Genomic DNA, 12278 nt, shown 5'->3' with positions numbered 1-12278 from the left:
TCATAGATTACACTTTATTAGTTTGAGCTACACTTAAGGAAATGGTAAGCTCCTCCGTCACATTTGCGCGTACACACGGCATACTCCAATTTCTGTTGTCCTGAATGCGCGCTAGATGATTAAGGTTAGCGCCTGCGCACTACGAATTAACTGTGATACTCTACCCCACCAACTGGGGGCGGTACGTTGAGCCTGAAAGTAGGACACTACCACCAAAGAAGCCTGAAACGCCTGAAGAAAAGAAAGTGGGATGTGCGAGCACTGAACGAAGAAAGAGCCAGTGAAGGAGTGTTCCACACTTATGTGCAAAAGATGCGGCTGTTAGATGAGGAGAAACAACACCAGTACTTTTGCCTGTCTGCTGGGAAGTTTGATAAGTTGGTCCATCGCATCGCTGCATTTATCATCCACCAGAACACACACAACACACCTGTTGGTGTAGCTGAGAGACTTGCAGTCACTGTACGGTGACTTGGTGCCGCGAGGGCAGCTCGGGCAGCAACGTTGGTGCGATATAAAGTAAAGACATTCTAAACACAGCAGTGCCATGGTAAGAAAGAGTTGTACGTACAGATGTCCTCAATTAAATTTGTATTGAGTCTTCACACCTGCCTCATACCAAAAAGTATGAACCAGAAACCTGTAATTATAACGTGTCAATAAAAGTTTTGAAGTAGCCTCTTTGTGTTCATAATGTGTTAATGGCTCATTGTGATAATGGATGCATCTAGAGCGAGAGGTAGCCTAGGTTACATTCCTTCAATTATTAACGCATTATATCCGGTGTTGAGAGGCGAGTTTCGAGATTTGAGTTCAGCACTGTTCAGGAGCAGGTGATAATGAGTGCACCTGGGAGAGGTAGTCTAGGCTACATTCCTTTTATTAGCCTACTATTATTATTATTATTATTATCATCATTATTGATAACGCAATATATACGGAACAGGCGAGAATGCACTTCGATCAACAATACAAGTGTTACTGGGGAGTTTCATTTGATTTCAGCATTGTTCAGGAATAGGTGCTAGGCTACGCTCATTTTTACAGTTTTTTACAACTGTTTACACACGTTTTCAAAACTCTGTGTCTATTTTTCAAAACTCCACACACAAAACCAACAATTTCTCACACAAAATGCAAAATGCCTCAAATCTCCAGCAAAATGACACACAACATTCAAAATGTCATAAACACATCTTTAAATCAAACATAATATGACATTTTGGATACATCATGTACACACTGTTGCTCAAAACCTAACGCTCTTTTGTCTTTCATAGGCTTTATGTATTTCCATACAAGAGTGAAAGTTACGGTATCTACAGAGAGAAGTTGAAATACACAGTAAAAATGGAAGCAATATTGAAACAAAAAAAATAGTGATTTTTCCCAAATAATTTGCTGTTGCGAATACAGTATTTTACAGCCAACAAGAACAAAGCAAAGCAAAATACAATGACCACCAGATGTACATGGAGTTCTGAAAAAGCTGATTTTGCCTAAGATAGAAATGACTGACTTCTATCAAATTACTTTGCTTTTTCCAAAGAAAAGTGTGTGTGTGTGTGTTTATGTGTGTGTCTGTATGTGTATGTGTGTGTGTGTGTGTGTGTGTGTGTGTGTGTGTGTGTGTGTGTGTGTGTGTGTGTGTGGGGGGGGGGGGGGGGGGGGGGGTGTATGTATTCATAGGTCTATTGAAAAATGTATTGAGCTAATGGTAATTTGGGGAGACACAAAAATATAGTAAAAAAGACAAGTTTTACTGTACATAAAGTCGACTTTTTGTAGAACATTCCTTTCAAAGTATCAGCATTGGTTCTGAACATTTCAACTGGAAATCCTCTAGGGCCAGATTGAAAGGGTCCATACCTACATATAGAGTATATCTATTCATAGGCCTATACTAAGGCAATGATTGGATGGTGTTCTGTAAAGTAATGAGTGTTTACACATGTGAAGAGAGAGAGTGAAGCACTGGTGATTTAGTGTGGCATTTTGATGGGTTGTGTTTGAAAAACAAAATCAAGTTACTTCCTGTTTAGCCTGGCCATTTGCCACCCCCTTGGTACGCTTCGCTTCTACAAGGGTCTGGGATCTCGGCTATTGACGAACGTTTACAAGCTGGATGCGTGGACTCTGTAGAAGTTTGAAACGATTGGATCTGATTTCACCCAACCGCTAACGTTTGGCCGTGACGTATGTTATGCGCCAGCTCGATCGTGAAGTAAGCTACACTACAACGCTCAGAAATTGCACAACAACCATTCCCCACCAAAGCGAACAAGATGGATGTAAATGACCATGCCAGCTTTGCGATACAAATGTAATAGCAGTGTTGCCACAGTTACCTTGAAAAAGTAATCTGATTACTGATTACTCCATTAAAAAGTAACTTAGTTACTTTACTGATTACTTGATTTTAAAAGTAACTATCGGTAAGTTAGATTACAAGTTACTTTATTAGTTACTTTCAGCAGCTGCCGACAACACCCCCACCGCCAACATAAAAATGATAACCGGTTTTGCCAATACTCACTATACTGGAAGTGCATTTTAACAGTAATGCCAACAATGTATAGCAGACATCCCAAACTAACCTACTTAGATACTGAAATACAGATGTTTGTTCAATAATGTCTAGTCAGTACACCAAATAAGGAAGGCCTATTGATAGAAATTGTGATAGTATAAAATATGTAGATTTTGGTAGTTTGGCCTTTTCATGTAGCCTTGGCAAATAACCATCTAGTATAGGCCTGAGTAATATGCAAATGAAATTACACTTGTTAAACTCACCTCAACAAGTCTTTTGCAATCATTTAGCCCGCCGTGAGCAATGCTAAAGTCACTGTTACAAACAGTGCAGTGTGCAATACTATCATTATGTTTTACTCTTATGAGACAATTGGGTACACTTTTGTGTAGTCTGATGTAAAATGGGTCTTAAATGTTCCTTTTTGAGGGGCACTGACTCTGCCATGACGCTCCTGTTCCTAGATACACTAACTGAACTGAAGTTCGGGAGAAAAGAGATATAAGCCCACCTACACTGAAAACTGATTGGTTGATTTAGCAAAACAGACCAGGATGCACTCTGTCTTGGATGCGCTTGCACGACTCCTCTCTCTCTCTCCATTGTGTGCGTGTTAAACTTAGATGCACACGCGATTTGAAGTCCGGTCTGGCTTGCGTGCTCTTGTTCGCTCTAGGTTCCGGGAGATTTTATGTAATTTGCGGGCGTCAGGATATCAATATGTAGGAGACTCCCAAAACTTCGGGAGACTTGGGATGTCTAGCTAGACAGCACTTTGTCGCCAGCACAGAATGTACAATGTACCTTAATGTTGTCATGTTTAGCTGACACAAACTCAAAATAATGACTGTAGATAAAACGTGCATCTCTCTCCTCCCTCCATTATTGTTTACGTTAGTGTCGCTGCGTGGTTTTACACGTGAGTTGTCCTCATGCTGAAAAGGTTGGCATAGCCTACATGACGTTAATCCCCGAGACAAGAAGAAAGCAAAGAATATATCTTTTTACTAAGGAAAATTACAAAAATAGTAACGCACAGTGATTTAGATAAGTAACTTTAATCTGATTACTGGTTTGTAAATAGTAGCGCGTTAGATTACTCGTTACCGAAAAAGTGGTCAAAATAGACTAACGCGTTACTAAGTAAAGCGTTACTGGCATCACTGTGTAAGAGTTAGTGGAAGAATAGCAAATAGCAGATTACTATTCAACAGTAAGTTTGAAGATAACATATTGTAACGCCGATGAGAAGTTAGGCGACGGGGAGGCTGATATCGTTCCAAAACTCTAGTTTATTTCCTATAGATGTACAGGCTAGTGCATGGGCAACAGGAGGTGTCCACTACAAAACAACAAACTGATCGCTGATAAATCACGGTCTCAATCACTCGTCATTCACACTCATCGGCCAACAACACAACGCAACACAAATCACTCGCACGTAATCCACTTCTACTCTGACTAAACTTGCTAGAACCCCCTATTCTATTCCCTCCCCTCCCCTTAGCAATCCCTACTATCTGAACCGATCTGAACCCCTAAATATTCCCTCCCGGGCACCTCCCCCCAATCAAAACACATCAGAACTCATTGACACATTCTATGAGGGAGAGGGAGACCAGAGCCCGTCTACGGAGAGCCTGGCCACTCCGTATTAAAGGAACCGTATGTAAGAAAAATATTTCAATTAATCATAAAATGGCCCTGATATGTCACTAGACATTAAGAAATCATGTTCATTTCAAATACTTATATCACTGACAACAGTAGTCCAGCCAGGATATTGTCATTTAAAAAGTGAAGTTGCAGCCCTCAACTGTTGTTGATGTTTTGTCATGTCATGATGTGTTTTGGCCTGATGCGCCACCCTCCACCTATCTACTAATCACGAAGTCAGTAGTGTGCAACCTCGAGTCAGGGGGGAGGGGGAGGGGGAGGGGATACACCGCTCTTCAGTATTTTGAAAGTGATTGCAGTACCAGTTTTGGCCACAATCTTACATATGGTTCCTTTAAGTCCCATTGTACCGAATTTTGGTAGCAGTTCCACCCGATTTCCACTGGGTGCAGAATGAATGGGAGTCAATGGAGTTAGACGGCTAAATTTGTCTCTTTCACCTGATTGTCGTTGACAAATCTCAGATTTGATTGTAGTTTGTATAACTTCAACATGGGTTATAGGTCACAAGTTGAATGATCGAGTACTTATGTCCTTTTTGTTTTCTTACAGGTTGGGTCGTTGTTGCCCATAACACGCTAGCATTGTGCTAATGAGTGACGTCATTGACACGTTGACTTTACACAGTGACTTTAAAAAATATAGTACTCAACCAAATGTATTTTCTTTGCCTCCCCTTTCGAATACAATATTCAATTGACTTGAAAAAAAATTATATCCCGAGAAAAGTGGATTTTGAGGGGTACAGCTCCATAGACCTCCATGCATTCTGCACTCGTGGACGAGCGCCCTCATGTGGAACCACAGAAGGAACTGCAACCAGTTCAGAAACAGGAAGTTTTCCGAGAGTGGCAGTTCTCCCCTTATTAGACATTCTGTGGGGAGACACAAACACTCGCGCGCGCGCGCGCACACACACACACACACACACACACACACACACACACACACACACACACACACACACACACACACACACACACACACACACACACACACACGCACACACGCACACACGCACAGGACGGGAACACAGGGGAAAGCCCAACGCGGGGGCAAATAGCCTCGGCGATACAATGTCATCACAATTGTCAAAGCTAGATGTGATCATTGAAAACATGCCGCCGTAATTTAATATCGAGGCTACTGCGCAATACAAATCAAAGGTTTCCCAAATCCTGTAGGGAGTAGGGCCACGACATCTTTGCCCGAAATAAAATGTGTTAAACACTCCTTTTGTTCGGACTTCAATTCCTGAATATTTGGAAGCATAGCCAGCACGGACTTAATTGCTTCATTAACTTATGCCATTGCCAACTCCTCGAGGACTACAATTCAAACACAGCGCAGAATCTCAACGTCGTCTCTCACAACTCCCGCCTCCTGCTCGCTGATTGGCGCGGAGTCGAATATACCGCTGCGAGCGAGGCCAATGGCCGGAATCCCAGACGGAGTCATGGAGGGAGATGAAAATCGAGCGGAAGTACGTAGGAAGGCAATTAAGGCCAGGCTACTTCCTGTTAGATTTTTGTGTGTTAAGTAGAAAATTGTGTGTGGTGTTTTGCAAAATGTGTTTTAGTACACTGAAAACTGAGTCAAACATTGAGAATTAGTGTATAGTTTTGCAGATTTGGTGTGGGGTTATGATGTTTGGAAGACATGTTTAGAAAATTGTGTGACAAGCAAAGATTTAGTGTGTAAGCAGTTGAAAAAAACTGTAAAAGATGCGTTTAATCCAGCTCTCTATGCAGGGAATAGGGCTGTCATTTTTTATTCGATATTCGAACATGACGTGAAATATCTGTAGTCGAACTATAAATAAACTTTTCGGTTTTTAGTGCCATATGTATCGCATTTTTACAATCTATGATTAGTTTTTTTATTTTATTGTTTGCCATCTATCCAGGGCCCATGACCAAATCAAGCCAATAATATCCAATAGGCAGAAGTCACAATAATGACTGGAGCCAGCCCAGCCACCCTGTTTCGAAAATGGAAGATAACGCACAGAAAGGCCAGCCTGAGCGGACAATTACGTCCCCAACTCATTTAAAATGTGGTGTCTGGAGATATTTTGGGTTCTACACCATAGATGGTGTACCAATGCACCATTGAGACCAATATGTTTTGTATAGAGTTACCACAGGGTACTCTATACAACCACAGGTGGCTCTATATGAAACATATTGATCTCAATGGTGCATTTTCAGGGTGGAAAATAAAAAAGAAAGAATTGGTGAATAAAGAAAAAAATCTTTGTATATTCCCACAAGGTGTTTGGGTGCTCTGAAAATGAGAACCAAAATGATTTTTCAGACTTGTGAGGTCTGCTGTTCAGACCCTGAAGGAATTTATTTTCTGTTCATTGCTTCTTGTGAGAGTGTTTCTACTTATCTCAATTAGGAACATAAATCAAGAGCCTATGTTGAGTACAAATATGTCTTCTTTTGCCCAACCAAAAACTCCAATACAATTTTTATCAACTTTGAGGGACAGCTATGACCATGCAGGATCAGTCAGACCAAACGTGACGATTTTGCTATATACTATTCCTATTTATGTATGCAAAGCATGCAAAATTTGAGCCTCCTTCATGGTTTAGTCCTTGCATTATGGGCTGAACTTTGACAAAAAAAAAAGAGGGCGAACAAAATTGACATCCCCCCTTCCATAAAACTGCCTGTATCTTGGAAAGTATTGATCTTACATAAAAGAGATTTTTTTGAGACCTAAGTGCATGGGCCCTGGTTGAATTGACGTAGAATGACCCAAACAAGTCTTCTTCTGTCTAGGTTTGTTTCTAGGTTTTAAGTGTTGTTCTTCTATGTGCTCCACCTACTGGAGGGAAGTGTTTACAGTAGTTCCGTTTCAGACATGCGCAGTCTACGCCTCAAAGTGACGCGAGGTCTTACTTCGACTCAGAAACGTGCCGCATGCCGTAAAAATTACGCAATTCTCGTCACACACCAGTGCCACGTGCGCGGGATGCAGACGCGGGACCATATCATAGCCTTTATCCTTACATTCATGTGTCTACTAGCTATCCTACACCACCACTTTAATAATTTACAAATCTATTTGAAATATTTTACAGGCCTTGGTTTTGGGACCCATTCAAGATAGATTTTGTTCAAACCTTGTCTAGGCTAAGACGGTAGACTTAGAGCAACAGCCTTATCTGGTTTGACACAGAATGATGCTAAGGACAAAATGCAAAGTGCCACAAATTGAAAACCTTGAGCTATAGGGTACAAGTGTAATTTAGATGTGCCAGAATAATACAAGTTCAATCTTTTTTCATAGTCCCATTAGAATCCATGTCTGAATGCTATATGCTTACCCTTTTATAATGATGAGGGGCAGTTCTGCGCTCGTTCCCAATGTGCATACTTTCACTGTGGTAACCTCTCTGGTCTTCATCATGGTAAACTCTCTGGTCTTCCCCATGGTAACCTCTTTGGTCATCAACTGGGTAACCTCGTAGAACATAACGCTGGCCTTCATAGTCATCCCCTCTGTCATAGTCGTCCTCTGTCCTAGTAGGGAAAGGTGCTCGTCTCTCTATGCTCACAACCCTCTGATAAGGAGCCTGTTGAGCAAACCCAATGTAGTTAGGTGTAAAAGGAAATAATAGCTTACACAGGCCTACTAGTCAGCTGCAAGACAGGTGGTAGCCTAGGTCAGGGGTTCCCAAACTTTTCCACAACAAGGCCCCCCCACATACCACTAAGTTCTGGCCAAGGACCCCCTTGATGTGTTATTAAACCTATCGACAATACTACGGCAAATGTAAAAATACATTAAGCTAATCCTAATAATTATTTTAGCCACAAGAACTTCGCAATGGAGCATACAGTGTGTAAAAAATGAATTCGGGGCTTTTTGCTATATGAGAGCCATCACTACTATTATTCCCAGTCATTATCATGGAATATAATGTTCAGATATGCGACAAATTATTATAATGGTATTGTATAACAACCCTCATAGTAATAGATATATTTAACATTTTTCAAATGTATTTATTTGTTGCTTTTACTTGTCCTTCCAATTTGCTGAGGCCCCCCTGGCACCCCCTCGAGGCCCCGGCCCCCACTTTGAAAACCACTTACATTTACACTTACTACTCTTTCCTTGAAGCGTTCCTCATAGACTTCTCTGATGCTGCGGTCTCTCCTATAGGCCACTATAGAAAAATGACAAAATGTGTCTTGCACTTCCACTCTGGCTTAAAACCATCTTTTTAAGTGGACAGATTCAAGTCAATTGTGAAAAAAGAAGAATAAAAGAAAAAGAGGAATTTCTACACGGAGACGCTGAGAGGAATCCATATGAGGGACAGGTGTACTTACTGTTTACGTTACTTGCTGATGCGATCCTCAGTAGCCTACTCGTAACCAAACCTTATTTAGCTAAAAAAGGAAAGAGGGTTACATTATGTTGTTGTGGTTAGCCAACTACCCTAACGTTACTCAGCACCGACAAGTTATCATTCGTCCATCCATTTCAGTTCTAGCATTACCATATATGCAGATCAAGTCCGACACTGAATCAAAGAAACTACCAAAAGTTACGCTCGCTAAAAGTCGCAGTTTACCTGCCATTTTGCCTACGAGCTATATTTATGAACTATTTAACATTAACCAAATAACAGATGATGCATGCATGCAAAGCAAAGCTAGTTCATCTTTCCCTATGTTGTTGTTGTAGCTGCTTTGAGAAGTCAGCTCAAACACCACCCTACTTGTTTTCACTATGTATTAGAGTTAAAACAAAAACTAATGTATTAAAGCATGTGTTCACTTACTATTTTTACGCATCCTTATGGTCATCTTTTTTATCACATGTAACCAGCAGTTACTTGACCAAACACTACAGAGAAGCTTTCTTCACTGGTTGATGTCTTAGCGCGTCTTCTATCGGTGAATATTGTATACTGCCACCTATCGCACTGTAGGGCTCGTGGTAACTTCTCAATTTCGTATTGGACTACAGAAATTCTGTTTCAGATTTTGTTGTGAATTTCTTGTCAGTTGTATTATATATAATGAATCATTACAGCTGACCTGTCCTCAGATTTACAGCTTCCCACTCTAAGTGAAATATGAAATTCCATGACTTTTCCCTGACAAAAAAACCCATGAAATTCCATGACCTATGGTAGGCTACGTCACAGGGGTCCCCAACCTTTTATGTACCATGGACCGGTTTGATTCCCGGTTTGGTTCGGGGGTTCCATGTTCCATATGTGTTGTGCATGCATTACTTGAAAAGAACTAGCTCCAGTTATGTATGAACAGTAAAGGTAACGATCTCTTAAACATGTGAAAAACGTGAACTTGAAGAAGTGAAAATTGAGCAATATGAACTATGAATATTGAACAACTTGAAGTTACATGCTTAACAAAATATGGGAACAAAACATGGGAACTAAACGTGCATTACGAATATAATCAGTGGGAGACCTGCTTGTTTCCCTCCAACAAGAAGGTTCCATCTGGGGGTGATGGAAGACAGTGACACCCTCAGTGTGTTTGAAATGTCCAGTCGATTGCGCAATTTGGTCTTAGTTGCAGTCATTGCCGAAAACCCGGCCTCGCATAGGCTTCGTGGTGGGAAACGTTTTCAGCGCTTTTACGGCTATCTCTGAATATTCTGCTTTGGTTTTGATTAAAAAAACTCGCCAGAGAGGTTTACACGCTCTTAAGACCGCAGTCATTTGCAATTTCGATCAACTGCGCTTCCTCCTGCGCTGACAAGTTAGGACTATTCGGAATATTGACAAATGGTTTGCAGACCCACTCATTGTTTTGCCGTGGATCTTTGGAGGATGGGAAGTAACGCTCAAACTCATTTGAAAGCGCAACAAGGTGATCGCGCACCAGCTGCAAGAGAAAGGGCCCTGCCTCAGTCTCTCCCAAAACCCCCACTACTGCTTGGAACTATCAAATACACCCCGGTCCACTCGTCGTCCCCACAAATCAAGCTTGGCTTTAAATGCAGCGACTTTATCTGCCAGTTTAAAGACAGTCGTCATTCTCCCCCGGAGTGACAGGTTTATGGTCATTAAGCAACCCGAATAGCCTGTCACACAGGTAAGGGAGTTTTGACACCCAGTCCTCAAAATGTGCAGCTAACGATGACTTTTTTTCTGTAAGAAATCTCTGCAGCGTCTCTCGCAACTCAAACACTCTGGCCAGTGACCTGCTAAAGATGCTTGTTTTTTGTTGCTCATTCTAGCAGTTTAGCTAACTTCGTGTGAGACTACCATTCGCCAAGAACTGATCAAGTGAAGTGAGCTGACCTGAGGCTGCGCAGCGCTGAAGGCAATACTGTATGTAAAAGTGTTGAAGGCGGGACAGACAGACGTAAGAAAATAGACCTTGCAAAATGCAAACATGCGTGCAATCAAACAACTGCATATAGGCCTATGCCATGTAAAACGTGACATTATTGCGAATTTAAAATTTAGTCTAGTTTGCATGCATTTTTTTTTTAAACTCATGTCGTAGGGCCCGGTGGTTGGGGACCGCTGGGCTACGATGTACCGACCAGATCTCAGAGCAGCCGCAGAGCGTTCAAGAATCTTTTACTTTTTTAGAGTGGGAGATTAATAAATCGACATTGAATAAACAAAGTTATAGGCTAACCACAAGTAGGCCTACTCAAACAAGCAGTAAAGCTAATAACTAGATATACACCAATTCTGCGGGGAAATAAATCTGTATTCACTAGTTCGCCCTTCTATATGATTGCTTCAGCTAGACTAGAATGTATGGGAGAAGTGCGTGTTTGGCAAGGTAGCTGTCCGTGGGCCTGGAGTGCCTGGAGCGGATATCGCGATAGAGCGATGACCGCTTGCACCCCCCTGTGTAAGGAGGATGAGTAACAGGGCAATTGGTGAAATGGAGTAGGGGGAGGAGGGGGGATGATTTCGCGAACGTCGGAGCGTGTGACGTATGGAAAAGGAGGTCGGCTTAAATAGGCCTACCCTGCGGCGGCAGTGGGTGAGTTAATTGCTGTCAATCATCCCGAAGGCTCCACCCGAACTTTGTTTATAAAACATCATTTCACTAGTTCGCCCTTCTATATGATTGCTTCAGCTAGACTAGAATGTATGGGAGAAGTGCGTGTTTGGCAAGGTAGCTGTCCGTGGGCCTGGAGTGCCTGGAGCGGATATCGCGATAGAGCTATGACCGCTTGCACCCCAAAAGATCACAGAGAAAGGCCTCTACCAACTACATAAGTGCTTGCTGAGCGAGTCGTAAATCCGCTAGATTGGAGCGGATGTAAGACTGGTAGGCATCCGAGGACCAACGGCCCAGTATTTAAATTTGTTGCTCCGATAAGCCGTTGAGCGCAGCTGTTGTGGCAGCTCCTATCCTGAAGGAGTGTGCGGAGTAGCGATCCGCGGGAAAACCAGATTTGACTAGAATGGTTTTTAAGAGTGTCCGGAATCTGTGGCGAGTGATGGGTAGCCCTTCGTCTGACACGAAGGGCGGGCTAGTAGACGAAGCTTGAGCTGACCGATATGAGATGTAGTGAGATAGGTATTGGAAAGGCTGAAGATCTGAGGCGGAGTTAAATGGATATGGAGTGTCCTTTTCGGGACTGATCGGTTTTACTCTGTTTGATGGTAAATCGAATGGTGTCTTGGTCTAGCTGCTCTAGATCTGCGATGCACGGGTGGACATCGGGAATGAAGAGAGACGAAGGGCATGTAAACTCGCTACATCTCAGCAGCCCAAAAAGGCCAGTAGAAACATAACGGAGATGGTGGAATCGGAATGCGGTGACATGAACCCTTTGCGAAGGGTAGCGAGGCAGGTGGCGAGAATGCTTGAGGTAATGGGAAGGCGGGAGTCTTGGGGGACTGGATGTTGCCTACGGATACCTTTAATTAACAAGCCTATCCTGGTGTCGGAGAAGGGGCATTCGGAGCCGTGGGGGCGTTTGTAGAAGAAATGAATGCCAGCTAGGTAGACTCTAATGGAAGAAACTTTGATCCCGAGTGAAGTGTGGGCGTAGGTGATAATGATGATATGGTGACTGATTCGAAACTGGTAGT

At 42.4% G+C, this 12278-nt stretch overlaps 1 protein-coding gene across 6 annotated transcripts in view; it reads right to left on the bottom strand.

Annotated features, from left to right (window-relative positions):
- Positions 1–9112, bottom strand: part of LOC121724377 (periphilin-1-like) — a 32885-nt gene extending 23773 nt beyond the window's left edge. For 4 of the 6 annotated variants that reach the window (XM_042110895.1, XM_042110899.1, XM_042110896.1 and 1 more), the window contains exons 1-4: positions 9018–9112; positions 8563–8622; positions 8323–8396; positions 7551–7799 (exon numbers count right to left, since the gene is read on the bottom strand). In XM_042110895.1, coding sequence (XP_041966829.1) covers positions 7551–7799; positions 8323–8396; position 8563 — 324 coding nt within the window. In that variant the 5' untranslated portion in view covers positions 8564–8622; positions 9018–9112. The remainder of the gene's footprint in view (positions 1–7550; positions 7800–8322; positions 8397–8562; positions 8623–9017) is intronic. The other 2 variants (XM_042110897.1, XM_042110898.1) reach the window with 2 other exon arrangements.
- Positions 9113–12278: the final 3166 nt, after the last annotated feature.

This window comes from Alosa sapidissima, chromosome 11 (assembly GCF_018492685.1).
Source record: "Alosa sapidissima isolate fAloSap1 chromosome 11, fAloSap1.pri, whole genome shotgun sequence".
Lineage (NCBI taxonomy): Eukaryota > Metazoa > Chordata > Actinopteri > Clupeiformes > Clupeidae > Alosa > Alosa sapidissima.
This window is presented reverse-complemented; position numbering and strand designations above follow the sequence as displayed.